Source organism: Copadichromis virginalis, linkage group LG15, assembly GCF_057382275.1.
Source record: "Copadichromis virginalis isolate Kocher_CV1m ecotype Utaka linkage group LG15, C_Virginalis_male_GT1.1, whole genome shotgun sequence".
Lineage (NCBI taxonomy): Eukaryota > Metazoa > Chordata > Actinopteri > Cichliformes > Cichlidae > Copadichromis > Copadichromis virginalis.
The window spans coordinates 16,430,675-16,455,936 of record NC_140632.1 but is presented as its reverse complement, the minus strand read 5'-3'; the positions used below and the strand labels follow the sequence as shown (position 1 = coordinate 16,455,936).

Genomic DNA, 25,262 nt, shown 5'->3' with positions numbered 1-25,262 from the left:
GCGCCATCTCACACTCGTACATGGGTACAAAAGCACACCCGCATGCGTACACACACACACTCATGCAGACTCACATACAGGTGCATTTTACAAGAATGTGCACAAATACAACATTCATGCAAAACATGGTATGCTTTTCTGCATTTCTCATTCGATATCTTGAGTGTAAAGCTGAAGCAGGTAGAACTGTGCAGTCCATGTCTTTCAGGTCAGGCCTATTCAATATGTTTTTCCACATTTTATGAGACAATCTAATGTCTTAATTAAAAACAAAAAGTAATGTGATATCTCGAGGCTAGTGCAAAAAACTAGTGCAATCATTCAGTGGATAAGAAGGAAAGATAAAGAGTTTTGATCTCCAGTTTGTATAAAGAAAATTCTCAGTTGTTTTGAATGAGTGAGGAACTCTTAGATGTACCTCAAAACTGTCATCATCATTTTACCATCTCTCCTCCCTTTGTGCATATCCTGACTTTTCCCATAGACTGTATATAAACGACGGAGATAGCACACGTGCACATTCTTTAGCATTGCCAACATGGGGAAATTCTTCAAGTTAAAACAGGAATTCATAAAAGTCTAAGCAAAAAAAAAAAATTGATACTGTTCACTATATCCTCAGTAAACACATTCCTAGTAAGTTTATACTGTCAATCACTACTCATGTGAAATATTGAATGTACAACTATAGTGAAAATCTGGTGAAAAAAACAGGGTATAATTCAGGAGTGTGGCTATATTTTGACCGATAGGTTGCAACAGTACAGTTTTGCAGGGCTATTAGTTTTCATTTGAACCCTTTAAGACTGGTTGAAGCGGGCACGCTCTGTTTTGCGTTATTTTCAGTTTTCCAGCAGTATATAAAAATTGGTGTATCTCAAAAATCCAACTATGAAGACAGTAAAAAATAAATGTCCTGTGGTGGGAAACTATTTTGTGCAACTTTTTTGTATTTACAGTTTTGAGGGACAAACCTCTTAAATTTCTCTAACTAGAAATATATGTAAAAAAAAACAAAAAAACAAAAAACAACAACCCTAAAACGATTTTCATTTTTTTGTAGTTTATTGCACTTTCTTTGCAATTTATGTAGTTACTATGGCCTTAATGCATACATATTATTAAAATTTGGTATATGACAGTTGTATTGATGTATAGCAACTTGAAATGCTCCCAAAAATGTCACTACAGCATGTAAAAATATAAAGATAAGTTCTGGCGGACTTGGCTCTATGGTCTTAAAGGGTTAAAGTCGCCGTGGTTCAAATGCTTACAAATATTCTGTGACGTCATGGTGGTCTCCATCTTTTACCTACAGGTGATTATTTGTTTTTCTTTCTTTATTGGCCAGCTTAAAAACAATCTACTGTTTTTCATCTAAGATATTCTTCCACCTCTTTTCTTCTTACCTCTCCTCTGTGCCCGTCCTTTCATTTTTTTGCTCCCAGCTCTTTTCATTTTTTCAATTTTTGTTCTCTCCCACAGCAGACTATCCTCCCCATCATCTCATTTCCGTTCTTTTTAGCTTTGTTCTTACTTCTCTATCCTTATTTTCACCTCTAAATCTCTCTCCTCCATCCCTCCATCCTTTGTCTCCTGTCCCCTTCTCTCTGTGTCCCTCTCTAAAACAGCCATTAGTCAGGGCCAAGTTGAGTTGATGGTGTTTTTAACCTCGCTTAACCTTTCTCCACACACGCACGTACAGAGGCGCACACACACACACAAATGCTGTGCCTGCCAGCATAGTTAGCAAAAATAGATTTATGTGCCTAACAACCAGTGATGATGGATAAGCTAGAGGTAACCCTCTGTCCTCTCTACCTCTCTCACACACAAAAACACGACACACATTTAAATTTGCACGCGTGTGAGTGCCATCCTCACACCTGATATGACACACAAACCCCTTACGTGCACATACAAACACACACAGCTGCAAATATGACATGCTGCCCATGGTGTTTTCAGGGGAGTTAAAATAATGGATTTAATTATTTAGCACTGGCTAGGGTTGACAGGCATGTGTGCACATGTGTGTGTGCACGTGGAAAAAAAGGTGTTTCAGCTGTGAAACAATCTAATCAGTGTAGTTGCCAACAGAGTCAAATCTCATTAATATGCACTCATGGAAACTTAATTCACTTACAGAAAAGTTGCTTGTGTGACTGTGTGGACGCACTGGCAAAGTCAGCTAAAAGCTAAGATCGCCACTATACAATGAACCTCCACAACAGCTACTAAAGGTGTGTATGAGTCTTTGCACATCTATGGGTGTGTATAAGTAAGAGTGTGCATTTTGGAAAACAACAATCCCATTAGCTCAGTTGCCAAAAACTGCAAATCTCATTAATATGCACTTATGTAACTGCCATTCACTTAGGCAAACAAGACAGCATTTGGGTCCAAACTGTGCATGGTGAACCCACCTCTCCTGACTGTCTTCTCTTCCTCTTGGACTTTGAAAGGCTTGTGGAGCGGGCCTGGATTGGAAAGATATTCAGAACAATGTTATTGTGCACAGATTCTTCCAATAAGTTTTCTTTCAATGCAAACGCTCACAATAGTTTTGGCTTTGCTGTTTTCCATAGTTTAACTGCACCATAAAAGGGGCAGATGTGCAAGAAACTTAACCAGAAAAAACTGAGCTTGCATTACAAGGTTTTTAATAGAAGCCATATTATTAGACAACAGGCACGCTGTTATGTTACCATGCACACACTGGCAAATTTTGTCACTACACAGCAAACATTGTTTTAACCCTTTAAAGTCAAATGGATGTTTTCGAAATGTTTCTTTAGCACAAATACAAAGATGGACTGAAACAATATACCAAACAATTTTTATATTGTATTTCACTTCCATACTACATAAATTCTATATATGTACTATATTTAAAATAAATTATTATACTGTACATTCTTGCAGTTTTATTAGATTTTATGGCAATTATTAACAACAACTTAACAATTTTTTTAACTATTTTCTGAAAAAATATTGAACACAAACTGGTGACAATAGAGAAAGATTTGAGTGATTAGTGGTGAATGAGTATTTAATTTCAAATGAAGCTACTCTCCATATTACACTGTTCCCCACCCATGAGAAATATCTTACAACTATAACAGAATGAGGAACTTGATCAACTCAGATTTAAGAAGTATATTGTATTGGAGTGACTCAGTGAGTAAAACAGATGGACCAAAAAAAAAAACCCTAATAAAATAACAATAACCTTCTGTTTGTTTGGTGACCCTCCGCCTACTGCCAGCAGTATGGTCCCAGTGTCTTCTAGAGTGCTGAATGACAGGCTGATCTCTGTGTCAACGGCCAGCGACAGACCACTCAGCTCCATGTATCCTGGCTTAGAGAAACTGACTGTGTGCAGGTTCTGCAAACAAAGAAGAAACAGTTTCACTTGACATGTATTTTGTCAATGGACAGATCAGTTATTTAGTTCAGCACCGTTCATCATGCCTACAATGCAGAAGTCAAACAGAAAAGAGTAAAAACGACTACACAAGTCTGAATGTAGTTGATCAAATTTATATGACTTTCTGATATTTTAGTCAAGGTTTTTCAAAGAACAGCAACACATTTTAGTGGCACGCTGTTTCACACAGACTTTCTGGTGCATCATCATCCAGCTTTCCTTTTGTTACGGTAGTTGTAAAAATGAAATTCTCCCCCTCTATTTAACATACCTACTACCCACATGTGGTTTTATTACTTTAATAAGGACTTTTTCTTTCTTTCTTTCTTTTTTTCTTACAACCACTAACTGCCTACATCTAACCTTAACCTGACTTTATACTATGCTTAAACTAAGTCTTTATTTTAAATCATTCACATAATAACGACTTGCTTTTTTCCAAAAGACGAAGGTCCCCAGCCTTTGACCTCCTCTCTACCACCACCACACGGAGAAAACAAGAGAAAGACCTTCAGCAATCTTCTTCAACATTCTCTGGGCCTTGATACGCTTTGGCTGCATTTTTTTTTATAAGTAAATGAATAGCACTAGTCATGGTGAAAACCTTGCATGGCTGTTGAAAGCTCCATGAGTGTGTTTGCATAATAGGCTTAAAAGATTAAAATATAAAAAGCAATTTAAGAAGTGTGTATATTCTTACAAATGCACTGATTAATACATAATGCATAGTTTGTGTCTGTGAGAGGAACATGAATATGAAAGGGTACTGCAGATTAAACACGTCTGTGCCTTTTTATTTTATTCTTTGTGCGGAAACCATCTTCCTACATAAAGAAGCAACCAAGTGAAAGGCAAATCAGAATGAAAGTGACATGTGCTGTTGAAAAAAAAGCTGTAGAATTTCAAGGTCATCCAATCAACAGATTTTAATGCCTTTTCAGATTCCCCATTTAGTGGATGTTATGTTAATTATATGTACATATTCGCCGACCTGACCCATTCACACATCTCTCTCTATATATGGCAAATCTAAAATATATAATACTGTAACCAGAGGGTCAGCAATCATACGGGATGTTTCATAAAAGCTCACTTACCTCTACATTACATCCTTTAGTCACACCAGTATAATCTGAGCTGCTCAGAAGGTTATATGGCGTTCTGGAGATTTCAATGTCCCGAAGACAGCCCGCATACCTCTTCAGAATGACCTCTGACCTATATGAAGTGTAAGACAGTTTTACTTTGGAGTATTCAATAATCATAATAATGGTCAGTCTGCTCTTGTAGAAGTGAATTACTGCAGCAGTGAATTCGCAAGCAGAGTGATACCTAAACAGCAACAAGAATAATCTGAATATGTCGTTTGTCCATACAAATGCACTGGGATATTTTTCTATATTACTCATTTCAAGATGAGTATCTGTTATTGAAGAGAAAGTTCTTAAAAAATATCCAGCATATGATAATCCTCGTCAACGACTGCAATAAACATTCTTTTAGCAGCATAATACACTTTTTTTTTAAGTTACCCATCAATCTCGAAAATGTCAGGAAGTAGATTAACATCTAAATCTACTGAATATGCCAATAAAATATGGAAGGGAGTTATTCATATGAGTTATTCCACCAAAATGTTGTTGAACAAACGTCAAATTCAGATTAACAAAGGATAGAAAAAGTGATTTCTGAGAGTCCAGCCAACAAACAAACGTACATTCAGTGTGGGCTGTACAGCATTATCAGCAGGTCAGCCTCATGCACAGCTCAATAGTGAATACAGTTGATTTTTTTATTGTGCTTGATTATAAAATGTATTTATTTATTTATTTATTCATTCATTTACCTGGCTGCGATGCTGTTAAGAAGGAACATGACATTCAAGCATTAGCAAACACACAACCATATGGTAAACATGTTAACATTCTTAAACTAAACCTTCAATTCAACTTGCCATCTTTACTTTGATCATTGAACTGGTCAAGTTGTTTTTAATGTTTATGCCATTTAATTCACTCTGCTATGAGGTTTGATAGCCAGTGTCAGACAGCTGATTCAGGTGCAGGAGGAGGGGAGGAGCTAAACTAAGTTGAAGAAATCCTGCCAGTGAGTAGGTTACCCCGGTTACAGGCTCAAAGTTGAAGTTAACTCTCAGATCAGAACATATGGCGTTTCTCTCATCTCAGGGTTAACAAACTCAGAGTCTTCACTGACCTAATTGTTATCCTATTTCTGGAATGGGGCTTAGAAATAGGATAAAATGTATTTGTGCTTAGTAGCAAGCATTATCCCACATAATGGATATGTTGGAGCAGAGGTTTGGTCTGTTACTACTTTAACTGCCTCAAAGTGTCAAAATAACTTTCCCATGAGGAAACTACACTCAACAAAAATATAAACGCAACACCTTTGTTACTGCTCCCATTCCCCATGGGATGGACGTAGAGACCTAAAATTCATTCCAGATACACAATATAACCATCCCTCCCAAACAGTGGTCACAAATCAGTCCAAATGTGTGGTAGTGGGCACATCTGCTATATTGAGATAATCCATCCCACCTCACAGGTGTGCCACATCAGGATGCTGATCTGACATCATGAATAGTGCACAGGTGTACCTCAGACTGCCCACAACAAAAGGCCACCCTGGAATGTGCAGTTTTTTGCGCTATTGGGGGTCTGGGGACCCAGAACCGGTCAGTATCTGGTGTGACCACCATTTGCCTCATGCAGTGCAACACATCGTCGCATGGAGTCTATCAGATTGTCAATTGTGGCCTGTGGAATGTTGGTCCACTCCACTTCAATGGCTGTGCGAGGTTGTTGGATATTCGTGGGAACTGGTACACGCTGTCGTATACGCCGGTCAAGCACATCCCGAACATGCTCAATGGGTGACATGTCCGGTGAGTATGCTGGCCATGCAAGAACTGGGACATTCTCAGCTGCCATCTGCCCTGAACAATGTGAACCATGATTCATCCGTGAAGCGCACACCTCTCCAACGTGCCAGACGCCATCGAATGTGAGCATTTGCCCACACAAGTCTGTTACGGCGACGAGCTGGAGTCAGGTCAAGACCCCGATGAGGACGACGGGCATGCAGTTGAGCGTCCCTGAGACGGTTTCTGACAGTTTGTGCAGAAATTGTTCCAGCAGCTGTCTGGGTGGCTGGTCTCAGACGATCTTGGAGGTGAACCTGCTGGATGTGGAGGTCCTGGGCTGGTGTGGTTACACGAGGTCTGCGGTTGTGAGGCCGGTTGGATGTGCTGCCATATTCTCTGAAACGCCTGTGGAGACGGCTTATGGTTGAGAAATGAACATTCAATGCACGGGCGACAGATCTGGTTGACATTCCTGCTGTCAGCATGCCAATTGCACGCTCCCTCATTGCTTGTGGCATCTGTGGCATTTTGCTGTGAGACAAAACTGCACATTCCAGGGTGGCCTTTTGTTGTGGGCAGTCTGAGGTACACCTGTGCACTACTCATGATGTCAGATCAGCATCCTGATGTGGCACACCTGTGAGGTGGGATGGGTTATCTCAATATAGCAGATGTGCCCACTACCACACATTTGGACTGATTTGTGACCACTGTTTGGGAGGGATGGCTATATTGTGTATCTGGAATGAATTTTAGGTCTCTACGTCCATCCCATGGGGAATGGGAGCAGTAACAAAGGTGTTGCGTTTATATTTTTGTTGAGTGTATATGAATTAACGCAAATGAAACATTCAAAAATATTAAAGAGCATTTCTGTAAATCAAATGCAAAACAATATGCAGCTCTCACACAGAACATCATGTAAGCTTTTATAAACTGAACCAACGTAAATTACAGCACTTTATGCGTACCTGTAATTTCCAATCGTTGGCAGACCCCCAAAATAGATTTTCTGGTGCTCCTTAAGGTTCAGACCAGTAGCTGACCCCAGAGATGTGGCCACAATCTTTTCCTCGTCACTGCTGTCGACGTCTACTATGGACACCGTGGCTTTGTTAAGAGTTGAAGATACATTATCAGCAACAGAACACGGAGAGATTGTATATGTATACCCTCTAATTTATCTGTTCCATTAATTCACAGCTCAGGTTATATAAGAAGGCTTACATAGTTTCTTGTTCCTCGACATGGTGAGGGATTTCCAGTGGCCATCATTATGGCGCTTAGATGAGTTGGCACTTCCAACTCCAGATCCAAGGTCAAAGTTAACCTTCACTTTACCCTCTGACAGCTCCAGAGACATGAAGTCCTTCTGCAGAGAGCATCAAACAGGGAGAGACTGCTGTGACACTCTGGCGTTTCAAATTCAGTACAAATCAATAACAGCACGAGTCTGAAAAGATAGGATTTAACAACACTGTGTAAAATATACTGCAAAGGGTCCCAATATGGACTAGACTGAAGAAAATGGTTAAAATTATTTTATCAATTAATCAAATCTTGACTGCTCAATAAAACAGCAGATTTTGGACACTATTCTTAATGTCACATAAAGAGAACTGTAATGTTTTCTTTTTAATTTTCATAAGACACAAGCAGTAAGAGCATGACACCTGTTTGATTGTTTGATGTACTTTTTACAGTATTTGTACTGTCTAAATAAATTTTAAAAAGCCTCACAACTTACACAATAAACAAAATATCTGTCTCCATCATGGTATTAATACCATATTAAACACATACCATGTCTTCAGCTGCCATATACATGAGCAGAGCATCAGAGGAGAACGTGCGGAACTTGAAAGTGATGGTGGAGACATTTGGGTTCCACCTGGTGGGTCGTCCCACTGCAGCGTAGCCTTCTCCATCCAGTTGAACGGTCCCTTCACCGTGGGAGCGCTGGGGGCTACAAAAAAAGGACCAATTTACAACTGCTTTGTTTCCTGTCCAACTGCCTGAGTTTGAAAGGTCACAAATAATTAAATGCAAAGTAGGCGAGACAATGAGACGCTCACTTGAATATTAGACCAACCAGAATATCTGCAAAAGACAGCTGTTTTTATAAATAAATCCTAGTTCCTGTATAAAATGTTCTTTACATATCTACGATTAGGAATACAACTGGGAGTAATAAAAAGACTACACTATCAATATCAGTAAGGAAGAATAAAATAATTAACTTCTAATTAAATTGTGACTGTATACCTGACGACACATCCCTTACAGTCTCCCTCTCTCTCTCTGTAGTTCCACAGTCCAATAGGTTTACCATCCAGGTAGGTTTCCCCCATGCAGCCTGTGAAAGTATTTGTTCTTACTGTCTCTGCTTTCTAAAAGACAAACAGAAAAAAGATAATCATGAGAAAACACAGCAGGAAGACAGGTTCTTCATGTTTTGAGACAGACAGACAGGCACCTTGACAGAGCCGAATATCCCTCCCACAAACAGGTAGGCGTTCTGGTCTACATCCAAGATGGTGAAGGCCGTGGGCGAGTTGGCACTGGCCGGGGTCGGCATCATACCAGCCATAGAGCCTTCCAGAGGATATACTGATATGGTACCATTCAACCCATTGCTGTATTGAGAGAATGAGAAGAGGGTTTGTTGTCTTTTTGCTTGGCATTCTGTACTGCCTGGAAGAGATTTGTTATGACTGAAGCCATTTGGAATCAGTTTTTATAAACTCTTGGTGCTAAAGAAGAATGATAGAAACAGAGTGTGGAGCCAGTTTTGTTGCAGTGAAAACTCTGAGATGTATGGCAAAATCAGCTGGCCACCTTGGAGTTTAAAGTCAAGATTTCTACATTGTGTAGGGGAACACTTAAGACCGATAGTCTGCGTGATTCCACTGGAAGACACCTTTGGGAAATTTCTCAGATGGAAATACATGGTGCAAATGGGCCATCTCCTTTGTGTGAATTGGCCTGATGTTAGATGGTCTTGCATAAAACATCGCTGCAGCTTTCACAGAGAAAACTAGTTTGTTAGATTACACTGTATCTATGCAATGATGTGCCACAGGCTGACATCCTGCAATCTCTTGATTTCCCAAGTGAAACAGTGCGTTTTCCACAGTAGCATGAATGAGAAGATGTCCTTAGGTAACTGTTGGTTTATTTCTGCAACAACTGTCGGTTACAACTGTTGCTTGTGGTTAGACGGGATCACAGACAAAAAAAAATATAAAGAAATGTAGAAAACTAATTAGCTATATACATCTATACAGACATGTATAGATAAGTACAGTAACTTTCTTTTGTTATACCCCTTTCTTGTGATTGTGTGTGGGTGTACGCATGTTTTCTTATTATTGTCTTCTCAAAACTCCTGAAATGTAAGATGTAACATCAGTTTTTAAACCATACGTGTCAAAGGTACAGCACATTTCCATACACATGAATGAGTGCGCTCTTCTTACCGAGACGCCTCGATCCTGTGCCAGTTTCCATCATGGATGGTGTGATGGGGATATTCGACCCTCCCCACACCTGAACCCACATCCCAAAGGAAATTCACCTTCCCCTTGCGCATCTCCAATGCCAAGAAATCAACCTGAGACAAAGTAGACACATGCTGAATAAACTGCATTGTTGTGATTTATTTTAGGTTAAGGTTACTGTGCTTAGTGCTGATTTATCCGCTTAACAAGATGAATACAGATACTGATTTTATGTAATTGTGGGTAATGCACATGAACAAGTTGACAGTTTATGAAACATTCAAAAATACTTGGAGAAAACTCGAGATATACAGTGTTCAGGGTCACGGTGATTCTGAAGCATACTCCAGGTGTCATAGGGGGAGAGGTAGGGAAAACCATTTATGCTCATATTCATACTTATGGCCAGTTTTCACCTATTCTCCAATTGTTCTAACATGGTAATAGGAAGTCAGAATACCCAGAAGGAACCCTGACAGTGACAGGGAGAATATGCAAACCTCACACAGGAAGGCCCCAGCAAATTGGTGGATTCAAACCCACGACCCTCCTGCTTTGAGGTGACACTGCTAACCACTTTGTTTTTTTTAAACACCTTTGTGAATGTGGAATCATTTATCTACTAGAATTCTGCAAATAACAACATAATGTGCAGTGGTAATATTTATACTGGTTTTTGTTTAGAAATGGACAACCAACAATCATGCTTTAGCTCCTTAGCAAGCTGGGATCTGTGGTGAAGCCAATAAAGGTACCCATGTTAAAATGATTTACAAGAGAAATAACATGTAAGCTATATACAGGCTTGAAGTTATGCATGGTAAGACCACAGTATGCCGGTGAAATTGAAACTTGTTTCGACCACAAAATAGCTGCATGTGGAGCAAGCAGCTACAGAGTTAAACTATGAGCAACTGAAGCAACTACCTACATAACGTTGTTGGAAATGTCCTAGCATAGAGTGACCTATGAAACCAGAGCCTATTGTGACGGCCAGTGGGCTGGCCTTGTGTTTTTCTTTTTCCTTTTCCCGTTTCTTGCAGGTAGGTGGAGCTGACCCAATTATTGATGCAGCACACCTGAGAGGCCAGTCCCAGTGTATATAAAGACACCTTGACTGAACCAGGGTGGCTGGCTTTTGGCTCCCTCTGGCACGTGTTATGTTTATTTGGAAGTTTCAGTTATGGCTGTTATGTCCTTTAACTTGTGTTTAAGTTGCTTTACCTTATTTTCATTAAATGTGTCTTACAGTCTTTAAAAGCCTGTGTGTGGTCTCCCATTTGTTTGTCACTTCCTATGAGCCGGGTTGTGACAAATGGGGGCTCGTTTGGGATCGTCCTGGTTTGGTAAGCTTTCTAACATTTGATTGAGAGCTGGTTTGTTTGCAGCTGCTTGTCTTGGCTAGGTCTTGCCTTGTAGGCAATTGTGAGTTGATTGCTGATCAGTTTGGTTATTTGTGGTGCTTTGATATTTTGGGTCTGCTGTGTATTGTGTTTGGGAGGCCATTTGGGTTAGGCAGATTGAGTGGAGGCAGTCATGTTAATACTGTTTACTGTAGACTTGAGCTAGTGTTGATGTGCTGTCTTGTGTCAACTTTGGAGCGTATGAGCTGTGTTGATTATTGAATATGCAAAGTTGAAATCAGTGCTTTCCCTGTTAGGTTGAAGGAGTGTTTCTCCCTCGAGAAACATTCATTGAAATTTCTGTTGCGGTGAACACGGTTAGAGCAGTTGTCTCGGGAGCACGTCCCCAGGATTGAGGGGGTCGCTGTTTGTGCAGTTGCCTTTCTCTTCCTGGCGGTTTTTAGTGCATAAGTACCCACCGTAAGTAACTGCATGAAGACTAGGCTTTAGTTAAGTAGATTTTGGTTAGGCAGTTAGTGGGAAAGTGCTGTTTTAAATTGCATGTCGAGAATCAATACTTTGCTGTTATGGCTACTGTTGATGCTTTTGTTCAGTCTCCATCGGAGGAACTCTTGAATAGTTGTACTAAAGAACAACTCCTGAAACTTGCTGAACATTACGATGTCGACATTGGAGATAAACGGTTGAAAGATGAGATTAAAGGAGTGTTGAAGGCTGCATTAGTAAAGAAAGGCGTGTTGTCACGTAAAATGCAGACCTTAGTGGCTGAGGTTGATCAGTCTGTGGTCTCAACTGCCGTTGCTTTGTCTTTTGAGCAGCAAAAGGAGTTGTTACTCTTACAAATGGAGAAAGACCGTGTAAGGTATTCTTTAGAAAAGGAAAAGTTGGAGTTAGAGCAGTATCGGTTAGACCTAATCAAAGCGGGCAAGTTATCAGGTGGTGTTGAGGCTAAAGAGTCTTCTCCACAAGAAGTTGAAACTTTTGATGTCGTGCGTAATTTGCGCTTGGTGCCGAAATTTGATGAAAGAGAGCCAGATGCCTTTTTCTCCCTTTTTGAACGCATTGCTGAATTGAGAGGATGGCCAGCAGCTGACTGTGTGATTATGTTACAGTCTGTGTTGACTGGAAAGGCTCAGGAAGCTTATTCAGCACTCAGTGCAGTTGATTGTCAGAGTTTTGCTACTGTTAAAGATGCAGTTCTGAAGGCATATGAGTTGGTACCAGAAGCTTACCGTCAACGTTTCAGATCATGGAGGAAGTCTGATAATCAGTCGCATATAGAGTTTGCGAGGGATTTAACTAAACACTTCAACAGATGGTGTTCGGCACTGGGAGTGACAACTTTCCAGGATTTATGTGAGTTGATGGTATTGGAGCAGTTTAAAGAGTGTGTTCCTCCTGTGGTTGCCACTTACTTTGCCGAACGGGAAGTGACAACCGTTTCTGACGCTGCTAAATTGGCAGATGAATATATCTTGGCACATAAGGGGCAGGTTGGTAGAAACTGTTTTCCAGTTGGTGCTCCCGCTAGAGCTTTTTGTCAAACTAAGTTTATGGCATCGGACCCTGCGAAGGCCATTGGTGGTGTGAAGCCCAGTAAGGTTGGTCAAGCATGCAACTACTGCCATGGCGATGGACACTGGAAAGCAGAATGTCCCTTGTTGAAAAGCAAGTTGGCACGTACAGATAAACAGGTTAAGCCTGCGGCTCTTACCATTCCTGCTCGGGAAATTTCAGTAGTCTCTCGGGAGACGCCAGTTTCGACTAAGTCTGACTCAGAGAGCTATTCGGGGTTTGAGGATTTTGTGTCAGATGGGTTTGTATCACTCCCGGGTGATGATCATAAAGTTCCTGTAAAGATTTTGCGTGACACAGGTGCGAAGGATTCTTTTATCTTAGCCTCCGTGTTGCCATTTTCACAGGTTACTGATACTGGTGAGTGTGTGCTTGTTCAAGGCATGGGTTTAACCACTATCTGTGCCCCATTGCATAAAGTCAGGCTGTCATGCAGTTTTGTGGATGATGATATCTGCCTTGGTGTTCGTCCTGCTTTGCCACTTGAGGGCGTACATGTGATTTTGGGGAATGATTTGGCTGGAAATCGAGTCTGGGCTGACAATTCTTTACCTGTTAAATCTAGAGTTCTGAATGAGTCCCATGAGTGTGAACAGGGTTTTTCTGACTTTGCAGCTTGTGCTGTTACGAGGGCTGCAGCTAAAAGGGATGCAGAGCCTGTAACTCAAGCAGAAGAGTGTCAGGTTGAACCAGATTTGATTGTTCCTGAACATTTGTCAGTTTCCCAGCAAGAGTTAATTCAGGCACAGCGTGCTGATGCTTCACTGACTGAGCTGTTTCACAAAGTGCAACCTAGTGATGACGCTAGAAGTGCGGCCTCTGGTTATTTTCTGCAGAAGGAGGTACTAGTCCGTAGGTGGATTCCGCAAGGGTTGGACTGTGTTGGGAGTCCAGTTATCCAGATTGTGGTTCCAACTAAATACCGTGATGAGGTGTTGAAGTGTTCTCATGACAAATCTGGGCATTTGGGTGTGACGAAGACTTATAATTACATCTTGCGCTACTTCTTTTGGCCACGTCTTAAGCGTGATGTTTCAGCTTACATTAAGACCTGCCATACTTGCCAAATTGTAGGTAAGCCAAATCAGTCTATTAAACCTGTTCCACTTTGTCCCATCCCTGCTGTGAGTAACCCATTTGAACATTTGATCATTGACTGTGTGGGCCCGCTTCCTAGATCAAAATCTGGTTCGGAGTATCTGTTAACTGTAATGTGCCAAGTTACGCGTTATCCTGCTGCATATCCGTTGCGTACCATCACAGCTAAGTCTGTGGTGAAGGCTTTGACACAGTTTATTTCTGTATTTGGCATACCGAAGATTATTCAGAGTGACCAGGGATCAAACTTTTCGTCACATCTTTTTGCACAAGTTCTTAAGCTGTTGAATATTGTGCATAATAAAGCCTCTCCTTATCATCCACAGAGCCAAGGTGCTTTAGAGCGCTTCCACCAAACACTGAAGTCCTTGTTACGTGCTTATTGCACCGAAATGAGGAGTGACTGGGAGGAAGGTTTACCGTGGCTTCTGTTGGCAGCGCGTGAAGTGTGCCAGGAGAGTACTGGGTTTAGCCCAAATGACTTGGTCTTTGGCCTCAAAGTTCGGGGACCGTTGACAGCGCTGTGCGATAAGTGGTTGTCAGGTGAACCACCAGTGGACTTGATAGATTATGTTAATGGTTTTTGGCACAGACTGTATGTGGCAGGTCAGTTGGCCAAACAGAACCTTGAAAAGGCTCAGGTCAAGTTGAAATATTTTTATGACCGGCGTTCTGAAGAGCAGCAGTTTAGTACAGGTGACCAGGTTTTGGCTTTACTGCCGATTGCAGGGTCACCGTTCCAGGCACGGTTTGCTGGGCCTTACACCGTGGTACAAAAACTGTCTGAACAGAATTATCTGATTGCTACCCCGGATCGCCGGAAAAGAAATCAACTTTGCCATATTAATTTGTTGAAACCCTATCATGTTCGTCCCTTATCCGTCGGTCTGTCGGGCTCTTTCGTTTCTCCTTCCACATCGAGTCCAGGGTTGTCGGCTTGTACAGTGGCGAAGTCAGTTTGTGGGGGGGAGGATGTGGCAGCACCTGATGATCCTTTATTGCTTGGCCGTCTGAAGAATTCGGAAACTCTTCAGAACTTGGATGTGCTGTTGGGCCATTTGCCTGCTGACAAATGTGCAGAACTGTCTGCATTAATTAAAAGGTATCAAACCTTGTTTAGAGACACACCTTCTAAAACAACTTTGATAGAGCATGATATTGATGTGGGTGATGCAAAACCAATCCGGCAGAGGTTCTACAGGGTCTCTGAGGAAAAGAGGAAAATAATTGATAAGGAAGTTCATTACATGTTGGACAACAACATTGCAGTGCCGTCGTCATCAAGCTGGGCTTCCCCTTGTTTGTTGGTCATAATAGCTTTACTGTGCTCAGAACCTGTGCTCTTAGTACCTCGTCTGGATCAGCCCTTCAAGCTGTATGTGGACGCAAGCCACATTGGTGGAGGTGCTGTTCTAGTCCAAGCTGACAAGCAAGGTACTGAACATCCAGTTAGTTTCTATTCCAAGAAGTTCAACTCCCATCAGCTGAATTATTCGGTCATTGAGAAGGAAGCTTTGGCATTAGTCTTGGCCTTGCAGCATTTTAGGGTATATTTAGATTCTGCTCGGCCAATTGAGGTATTTTCTGACCATAACCCTCTCACTTTCTTGAACACCTTGCAGAACCCAAATCAAAGGCTCATGCGGTGGGCTCTCTTTCTGCAGCCTTACAATTTGGATATCCAGCACATTAAGGGCAAAGATAATGTCTTGGCAGATGCTTTGTCCCGTGCCCCTTTGTAACCAGCAGCTTCACTCCTCATATGCTTGAAGTATGTCCTCTCCAGTATCGTTTTCCTTCCTCTTAAATTGCTCCTAGGTACCAAGGTTGCTGAGGTTGGAGTTGAGCTGAAGATGATTTTTGAGCATATAAAAGGTGTTGAAAGTGAGGGTGCATGTGTGTGTGTGTATATGTTATGAATTTAAAATATGTTAGTTCTTCTAGCTGCAAATTCATAATGTAAATGTGTTTGCCAATTCAGGGTGAGACCCTGTTCTTTGGGGGGAAGTGTGACGGCCAGTGGGCTGGCCTTGTGTTTTTCTTTTTCCTTTTCCTGTTTCTTGCAGGTAGGTGGAGCTGACCCAATTATTGATGCAGCACACCTGAGAGGCCAGTCCCAGTGTATATAAAGACACCTTGACTGAACCAGGGTGGCTGGCTTTTGGCTCCCTCTGGCACGTGTTATGTTTATTTGGAAGTTTCAGTTATGGCTGTTATGTCCTTTAACTTGTGTTTAAGTTGCTTTACCTTATTTTCATTAAATGTGTCTTACAGTCTTTAAAAGCCTGTGTGTGGTCTCCCATTTGTTTGTCACTTCCTATGAGCCGGGTTGTGACACTATAATGTCCATTAGTGGCAAACTGTAAGGTAAAAAGTGATGGGCAGTGGCTTTACTTTTCCCTCGATACAGGTGTCTTTTATACACAGTCTATGCTTTTAAGATGACACAATGCAGGAGTTATGCAGCGGTTTTATGTACTAAAATGTGAATGATTGAACAGTGAAGCACTTTTATACCCAGTTCTTATCTATTCCGGGGCTACAAAAGCTTTCCTTTTCTCCATCTGTCCTTGTAAGTGGATTTTTACTGGATCTTGCTGTATTTTGATTAATGCTCTTATTACATATGTATGAGTATGGGGGGGAAAAAAAAAAAAGTGAACTTTCAGCATATGCTCTCATCTTCATGATGCAGCTGAAGTGCATACCAAGAATTATAATTCATATATTATTATGCGCAATTAGAGATTATCAGGGGGTCACATTTGAAGACACAAATGACACGCATACACAGACACAAAAGTGCATGCACTAATCTTTCTGGTCTCCCCAGGGTAATGCCGATTATTCATTAGTAGAGATCACAGGGCAGCATCGTTACTATTCAACTAGTATTACACGCTATTAGAAAAATGTAAGAGGCGTGCATGCACACACACACAATTACTATACAAACTGAATTATTCACCATCAGAAAATAGTAGACACACACAAACACACACATATGAATGTTCCACACTTTCCAGTCAGATGCAGTGAAGATTTCTCAGGGGAAATCAGGCTAAAGTACATGGCAACATAAACTTGTTGTTAATTGGTGCTGCTCATCAAGATACACACGTGTGTTTACAACCAAACCCACACGTATGCACACCTTGGGAGTAGCATGGTGACTTAAATTAGTGCTATGTTTATAGGGTGCCTGCAAGTATGTGTCAATGTGTATTAGTTATTCACATATTAGACAAGCCACTTTGGGAATACCTGTAAGGTGTGTGAGAGGGCCGGTTTATGGGAAAGAGACAAGTGTGTGTGCTTTTTAATGCAAGACTAATGGTACACGAGAACGCTTCAAGAGAAAAAAAATGTTATGGTGCTCTACATAGCACCTGAGTGTTAAATTAAATGAGAACAATGCATCGATATGAAACATTTTTTTAAAAAAAATGAACATTTTCATATTTAAATTGTGACATAAAGACACATTTTTAAGGCAATAGATTTGGTTTTTGTTTAGAAATTAACAACCTGTACAAGTTCAAACTATTTTTGATTTTATGCTCCTGTGTTTTTCTGAGACGTGCTTACATATTTGGCTGATCCCAGGTAGAGTAGCAGGTTGTCAGGTGTGGTGGTTTTGACATGAAGAATGATGGTATTATACCTCCCCTTTCGGATGTCAGGGCGGTAACTACGGAGGCAGTCACCTCCCGAAGACACTGATACTTTGATCTGTAAACAGGAAGAAAGAGTGAAGGAATTAAGAATGTTTCCACAAAAAGGAATCTTCGATTTTAGTTTGAATTTATCCTATATATTGTATAATAACACACAAGTATTTAAAAAAAAAAACATCTGGTATTTGCCTCCAAGTCCAGCTTGGACTGAGAGCAATCAGTCTCAGATAGACTGATATCTAATTTATAAATGCAGGCAGATTATGCCTGAATTATTATGCCATATATAGTCCTGCAACAGAGTTTTAACCAACCGCTGGGCACCGACATGTTTCTAAATAGCTCCCAGGGGTGAGGTGGAAGAAAGTCATCAAAAGAAACCAAGCCTACTAGACCCATGGCTGGGCCTCGTACATGTAAACACATTCAGTCCAACTCTCTCCTGGTCAACCTGTCGAAGTGTTAGCCAGCCACAAATGCTTCTGGAAGTTCAAATAAATCATAATAAATCTTGCACAAGAACATTAAACTACTATAAAACATGTGATCTCCTACAACTATGAGTAGGAGTTGTACATGGCAGTGTGTCAACAACTTACTGAATTAGCTTGTTTCCTGGCCTGGTTAATCAGTTCCTTTATTTGGGAGATGTTGCGCCTCAAATTGTCCTGTAGCTTTTTGATTGGCTGCAGCTTCTCCAACAGCCTGTCAGCTTCGTCCTCCAAATCCTTCACTTTTGCTCCTGCAGCATGAACTGAAGGTAGAGAGAGATCAAATACAACGATACAGAACACTACCATAGTTGTTATCATGATACTATTCGGTACAGTACTGCAGCTGAGAGAAAGAGAAAGCTTGCAGAAGACGAAGCGAAATAATGGTAGATGAGGAAATCACTGGAGGAGGAGAAATGTGGAGGAAGAGACAGAAAGATGGCAAAGCCAGTAAGAGCCAAACAATTAGTGTAACTCAGCATTCAAAGAGAACTGCTTCTAATTTATTTACTTGGAGAAATTGTATCAGCTTAAGATCCAGGAAAGATAAAAATAAAGAGAAGACATAAAAATTAAAAAAAAGAAGTGCTATGCTTTGCAGTGTGCAGAGCTCTCATGCTCATGCCGAATGGAGGCTTTATTAGAAGCAACTATTGTTTACCGTGTAGCTATTAAAGATAATCACAATATTAATGGGTGGTGCTCCAATACTGCTGTCGAAATCAGCCTATGCCGCCATAGGCGATACTGACTGAAGAGCGCGCTGACTCAATACAGTGTGAACTCTGTGATTTATTGTATTTAAGCAAAACAAATATGTGAGATATTGCAATTAAAATATGGTATTGGTGCACCACGTATAATACGTGCTCAAATTAAAGTAAGTGAAATATACATACTGATTGCTGTGGGGATTGAAAAAAAGAGAAACAGAGAGAAATATATCAAATTTCAATTTTGAATTTACGTAGATCTGAGACAACAACAAGATAAAAGTTTGGAAATGTTCCAGTTGATCATTTTCAACATTTTGTTATTAATTTATCAAATTAGGATGTAAGAGTTGCAAAAATGTTCAAAAGCTCACTCTTTTCAGAGTAAAGAAAGAGTAATTAGTTACTACCTGCCTACTAATATTAGACTATGCATACTAACTACCAAAAGAAAAGCACTTTACTGTTTTTCTCAGGGTCCTGGATCATCTGATTGGCTTCGCTGACAGTCTCCTTCAGATCAGTGTAGTTGCGCTCTAGTCCACCAAGTCGCAGGTTCAAATCTCCAAGACGCTCCAGGACGTCGATGGCTGTGGCGTTAGCATCCGCTGCTACAGCCTTTGTGGCTGCTAGCCTAGCTGCTGTGTCTGTCAAAGGATGAAACATAAAAGATGTGTACTGTAACTGCCATAATTTACATTGATGTTGTGCAAACCCAAATTTTTAAACAAATATATACTTTACTGTTCAGTTTATTTACTATCATTTTTATGTGTTATTAAAGAAATAACAAGATAGCTCTTAGGTCAGATCTGGACTCTGTAAGTTCCACAAAGCAATTAATGGCATTAATTTGGTTTGATTATGGCATCACATTACATACATACGCATGCGCGCACACAGATATATGCTCTCTCAGTTCACGCTGCACAATAATTTTAAATTCATCACTTAGTATCAAGGATTATAGTTCTTAGACATCATGGTAAAAGAAAGTGAAACTTGGATGATTAAATGTGAATCCCTGCTCTGATCATCCTGGACGTGAGAAGTCTCCAGAATAAAAAAACAGCTTGTTTTGATACAACATTTGCATAGGGCCAGTCTATGAACAGATTTTATTGTTTGAGACTGAAACTATAAAAGTATCACGCTAAATATTTGCTCTAAGCAGACGGTGACATCACACTAGGGAAATCCTGTAAAAATCTCTTTATTATTCATATTCATTTATTTTTAAGGCAAATGTTTCCATGTTGAACTGTTACTATTGCTACATTTGAGAGCTGTCTTTGTGTCGATCCAAACACAAACATGTGTAACACTTCAGTTCAGTAACTTTGCTATCGCCGCAGTGCATTTCCGAGTGCGTATCTGTGAGTACTGACATGTGTCAAGTTGAGTTTACCCGAGCAACTGACCTCTATCCACACACTGATATTGATCCACTCTGTCTTTATCTTTCGCCCACACTTGTGTGCATGCACAGCCCCACACACACACACACACACACACACACACAATGATGCAATCATACCGTTGGGGATGGCGTTGAGCGTTGCCATGGTTCCATTGACAGCTTTCAGCAGGTCTTTGGTTTTGTCTTTCGCTGCTTTAACTCTGCCCTTCAGCCCGGCCACACCAGCTGCATTCTCTACACACACACAACACACACAAAGTAAATGATGATGGTGGTTTGATTTGAAGCCAAGGCCGCCTGCTAATGAAATCACTTCCCTCACCTCCCTAATGGGAAAGAGTGACTGAGAAAAAGGCATAGAGAGGCAAATGTAGGACGACAGTGATATCAGATACACTGCTCTAAAATTGGAAGGCTTGTTTATATTGTATAAGGAACCTATTTCTTGCATTATATATAATATACATTCTGGATACACATACACCGACAGTACCTTGGACCTCATTTTGAAGTTGTTTAGCTTGATCCAACAGTACATGACTCTTCTGCAGGGCATCTCGAGCTGCTTCCTTTACTGGGATCTCTGGACCTAAAGCCTGCATACAAGGAGCAACAGTGCAAATTATGTGACTTAAAATGCTCTCAGAATAAAGTATTTTTGGGTTCACACACAAATTTAAAAAAAAAATGTAGAGGTGCAGTAATCTGCATACAGAAGTACCGACTGTAAGATCAAAGCATAACTACTTCGCATTGCTAAATGATCCTCTAAGAAAGGGATTCAAATTACTTAACTATTCATCACTTTGTTTCTCCGTGTTCAACCCTTTGAATCATTTTTTCATCCCTTTGCTTTCACTTTTAGCCCTTTACATATTACTTGCCAAAGGAAAAGAAAAAATTAAGGCGGCGAAAAAAGCAAACGAGCCGCATAAGTCAACAAGAGAAGGGTAAAGTATCAGCAGAATGACGGTCAGACGAATGAACTGGCTCAGAGGAAATTAAAGTGAAAAAGGAGAGAAGAGGAAATACATGGAGAAAAAAAAATCAAAGATGAAGGTGAATGTTTAAAAAAAAAAGTAAAAACGTGCAAGGGAAAAAGAAAAAAAAGAAGGAAAAAAAGAAAGGGAATAGGAAACGGGACAAATTAAAAAATAAAAGAAGGAAAAAGGAAGAATTCAGGTGTGAGTCATGATAATGAGAAAGAGAGGGAAGGAAGAAGAGGGACAGAGCTGTGCTTTGATCCCTCAGCCATGACTAATGGAGAGCACAAGCTTACATTACTGTCACTGCATGCGACACACACACAAACACACACACACTATCTTTTGTGCTGAGAGAACACTTTCATGGTCCGGATTGCTAAACTGCTTGTGCTTGGTATCTACAGTAGCTGAATACAGGGCGAGTTACATACAGCATGTGTTTCCATACGTGACAGTGCACGTCCTCTTACCAGTGCCAGCGCCTCGCTCGCCCTCTGTTTGGCTGCCTTTGCTTCCTTCTCTGCTGCATCAACATTCGCTTTAATGTTACTGTAGGCATTGAAGGCGGCTGTCGCATTGAAGGAAAGGTTTTTAGCTTCAGCCAAAATACTGTGAAGAGGGGGGGGAGAGGAAGAAATGGACATTGATTTCCTATTCTATTTGTTATACACACTTTGGTAAGCAGTTAAATTAAACTGGAAGTTATAATGAGAATTTCCAGAACTTTTCATGTTTCAACATTTACTGCCATTAGTTGGATTTTGGGTGGACTTGAGCATAATATATTCCAGCTTAACTGAACTGTGAAGCTGAGCGTGCAGTTGATGATGGTATGCTTTTAGCGCTTAAGAGTCGATTTGGATATTTAACTTACAGTTACATGAAACTGAATAAAAAGCTGTAACCAGCAAATGTTATTAAAAAAGACAACAACATGAAAGAAAGCAACATGAACCCGTTTTAAAATCACACTCGGCCTGAAGTAAATACTACCTGGGCCTATGTGTGTGCTTTTCTGTACTGTAAAAATATACTCCCTTTACCCATCTAAAATGGCTGCAGAGTTGTTAAGTTGCTTGGCATGTTCCTCTGCATCCTGCACGCGATAAGCCAGGCGACCATCGCTCAAACCATAAGTGAGGTGACTGACTCTGTCATCCAGCCGGCCATGAAGAGCCCCGAGCTCACTCGCCATTTCCTCCAAGTCCTGTGAACAGAGAACAGAGACTCAGATCTACATAAAAGTGACTTTTAATGCTAATAAAACATAACAATAACATTATATGTGCCGAACTGAAATTTGTCTTTCTTGAAGACAAAAGCAATACAACTAACCTGAGGCAGAATATTCTAGAGTGGACAGAGGTTTAAAGTGTTACAGAGCACGAAAGGTTTATTTCCGTACCTCGATCTCTTTGTTGACGTTGTCAGAAAGCTGGTTCGCTTCACCCAGTAGACGTTCTCCTTCTCTAAGAACCTTCTGTGCTTCCTGTTTCACTCCGCTGACTGCAGATCGCTTCCTCTGCATTAAAAGAAAACAGGACCAGATTCAGATGGTGGGGTCAGGAGTTGGTGGTAAAAACATGAAAGCATGGATCCATCTGGCCTTACACCACTGGTTGAGGCTGGTGGTGGTGGTGTAATGTGTGGGGGGGTATGTTGTAGGCACACTTTGAGCCTCTTAGTACCAACCGAGCATCATTCAAACAGTACAGCCTCCCCAAATATTGTTGCAGGTCAAGTCCATCTCTTTACCCCAGTGTAGCCACATTCTGATGGCTGCTTCCAGTTGGATAATGTGCTATGTCGCAAAACCCAAATCATCTCAGACTGGTTTCATCACAATGAGCTTAATGACCTCCACAGTCAGCAGATCTCAATCCAACAGAGAACCTCTGCGATGTGGTGGACTAGGAGATTTATATCATGGATGTGCAGCTGGCAAGTCTGCAGTAGCTGTGTGATGCCATCGGGTTGATATGGACCAAAATCTCTAAGCAGTGTTTCTGGGTCGAATCTGTGCCACAAAGAATTAAGACAGTTCTGAGGGCAAAAGGGGTAGTGAGCCGTAACTAGCAAGGTGCATTTAATGAAATTGCTGTGAGACTATATTGATTGAGTGTGTCAGAGATAGAAGACTGTATAATCTTTCCTGTAGGATATGTAGGATAATCTATTCAATAAATGTTTGCTATTTTTTTCTGTTAGAGGTTATGCTGCATCTAAGCCCTTCTTGATGATTAATCACATGCAAAAGGCTTCTCAACAAAATAAGATTAAGTGGCATCAATGATTTATAGATGGTGAATTTCAGTCTTTGGGATTATTAAGCATTTTTATTGTTTTTTCAGTTTAGGAGACAGAAACTAAAAGATTTAATTGTCTTATGTCTAAAGTCAGAAATAAAATACACTTAAAACGTTATCGTTACTATCAGACGTTGGGTAACGTGTGGCCTTGTGCCTTTAACTTTGTGACCCAACTTCTTAAAGACTGGAACATGCTTATTGGTATGAGCATAAATTTGTGCACTGGTCTCTCTCAAGTGCATGGAAGGGTCCAAAAATGTGCAAACAGTCATTTTGGTGCTCTTTTCTGTAGCTATCCAGGCCACAGTAGAAAGTACAGAGCAAATGGGGAGTAACAAAGACATCACACAGCAGTGTTCATGTAGATGCTTCAGGTTCAGAGTCGGTTTTTATGAAATACTGCTCGCTTCAGCACTTTAGAGTATACGGCAAATACATTGACAAGTAATTGTAATGCCAACAGAAGGGTGTTTTTACAGAATCTACTGTCAATGGTCTAAATGGTCTGTATTTGTATAGCGCTTTACTTGGTCCTAAGGACCCCAAAGCGCTTTAACTATACACAATCATCCACCCATTCACACACTGGTGATGGCAAGCTACAGTGTAGCCACAGCTGCCCTGGGGCGCACTGACAGAGGCGAGGCTGCCGGACACTGGCGCCACCGGCCACCACCAGTAGGCAATGGGTGAAGTGTCTTGCCCAAGGATACAATGACCGAGATTGTCGGAGCCGGGGCTCGAACCGGCAACCTTCCGATTACAAGACGAATGCCCAACTCTTGAGCCACGATTGCCCCATTGTGTTATAGTTAAAGAGGCATAGAGGCTTTGCTTACCACATTATGACAACATTTAACTAACTGACATCTCAAAATATCAGTTATACACAAAACACACAGTTTGGACACGAGGTCACAATGTAAACTCGTGCTTGTACCTCCAGGGCTGTGAGGTTAGCTTGGTTTTGGTAAGCCAGTGAGCCAGCCAGACTTGTCTGTCCCTGGGCAAAGATGAGCAGACCATGGGCATCCCTGAGCTTCTCCTCATGGTCCGAAAGCTTCTCTTTTATCTTAGAAAGAAGATAAGGAGGTGTTAAGCCATTCATTTAGTAAAACTGAAGACAAATAAGTAAAATTAATTGTCACCTCTGCCTTGAGGTCTTCAGTGGCCTGATGCGGTTTACCAAAGAGTCTTTGGACTTTCTGATACAACTCTTCTGCTAAACTGAATGGAAAAAGAGGAGAGAGAGAGAGACTGGATTATTTCCATTAAATCCCACAGTGTTACTGCACAGTGTCATACATGACTTAGTAGAACAGTGGATTAAAGTATCACATGCGAATACTAGAATCCACAGAAGAGACAAGAGGATGGGAGTTACTGCCATGTGTGAAAGACCCTCTGCTAGTCTGAAGACAATAATCACTCCATATGACTGAACACTGAAATGTGGGTCTGAAATTAGCAGCGTTTGTCTATTGACCCCTCAGGCTAAGATAGATTAAATTGCAGCAATGTAAAACATTGCAAATATCACTCTAACATGCGTGTCTGTGTGGGTGAGGGGGTAAAGCAACACGTGGTAATATGCACTGCAACAGAATTTGCTATATAGGTAACAGCAATAAATATAACTGGAAGAAAACGAGATTCTAAAAGATAACTAAAACCTAACAACCGAGCCTCATCAGGCTGCCTGTCTGAGAAATACTCCGAGGCATAAATTTTGCATTCAGCTTGCTGCAACAAATATCCAGAGCCAACAATCCAGAGACTTTGTTTAATATAAAAGGAATTTTAAGCTGT

General features: G+C 40.8%; 1 protein-coding gene across 3 annotated transcripts in view; it reads right to left on the bottom strand.

The window, feature by feature from the left end:
* Positions 1 to 25,262, bottom strand: part of lama2 (laminin, alpha 2) — a 232,648-nt gene that overhangs the window by 20,609 nt on the left and 186,777 nt on the right. For 2 of the 3 annotated variants that reach the window (XM_085432200.1, XM_085432201.1), the window contains exons 40-58: positions 24,602 to 24,680; positions 24,394 to 24,525; positions 22,550 to 22,666; positions 22,188 to 22,351; positions 21,615 to 21,753; positions 20,652 to 20,754; positions 20,276 to 20,392; positions 19,203 to 19,385; positions 18,131 to 18,285; positions 17,443 to 17,586; positions 9,797 to 9,930; positions 8,794 to 8,953; positions 8,583 to 8,707; positions 8,121 to 8,283; positions 7,545 to 7,689; positions 7,289 to 7,427; positions 4,528 to 4,648; positions 3,233 to 3,388; positions 2,427 to 2,480 (exon numbers count right to left, since the gene is read on the bottom strand). In XM_085432200.1, the coding sequence (XP_085288326.1) occupies positions 2,427 to 2,480; positions 3,233 to 3,388; positions 4,528 to 4,648; positions 7,289 to 7,427; positions 7,545 to 7,689; positions 8,121 to 8,283; positions 8,583 to 8,707; positions 8,794 to 8,953; positions 9,797 to 9,930; positions 17,443 to 17,586; positions 18,131 to 18,285; positions 19,203 to 19,385; positions 20,276 to 20,392; positions 20,652 to 20,754; positions 21,615 to 21,753; positions 22,188 to 22,351; positions 22,550 to 22,666; positions 24,394 to 24,525; positions 24,602 to 24,680 (2,530 nt within the window). Of the gene's footprint in view, positions 1 to 2,426; positions 2,481 to 3,232; positions 3,389 to 4,527; positions 4,649 to 5,276; positions 5,289 to 7,288; positions 7,428 to 7,544; positions 7,690 to 8,120; positions 8,284 to 8,582; positions 8,708 to 8,793; positions 8,954 to 9,796; positions 9,931 to 17,442; positions 17,587 to 18,130; positions 18,286 to 19,202; positions 19,386 to 20,275; positions 20,393 to 20,651; positions 20,755 to 21,614; positions 21,754 to 22,187; positions 22,352 to 22,549; positions 22,667 to 24,393; positions 24,526 to 24,601; positions 24,681 to 25,262 lie in introns of all 3 variants that reach the window. The other variant, XM_085432199.1, reaches the window with a different exon arrangement.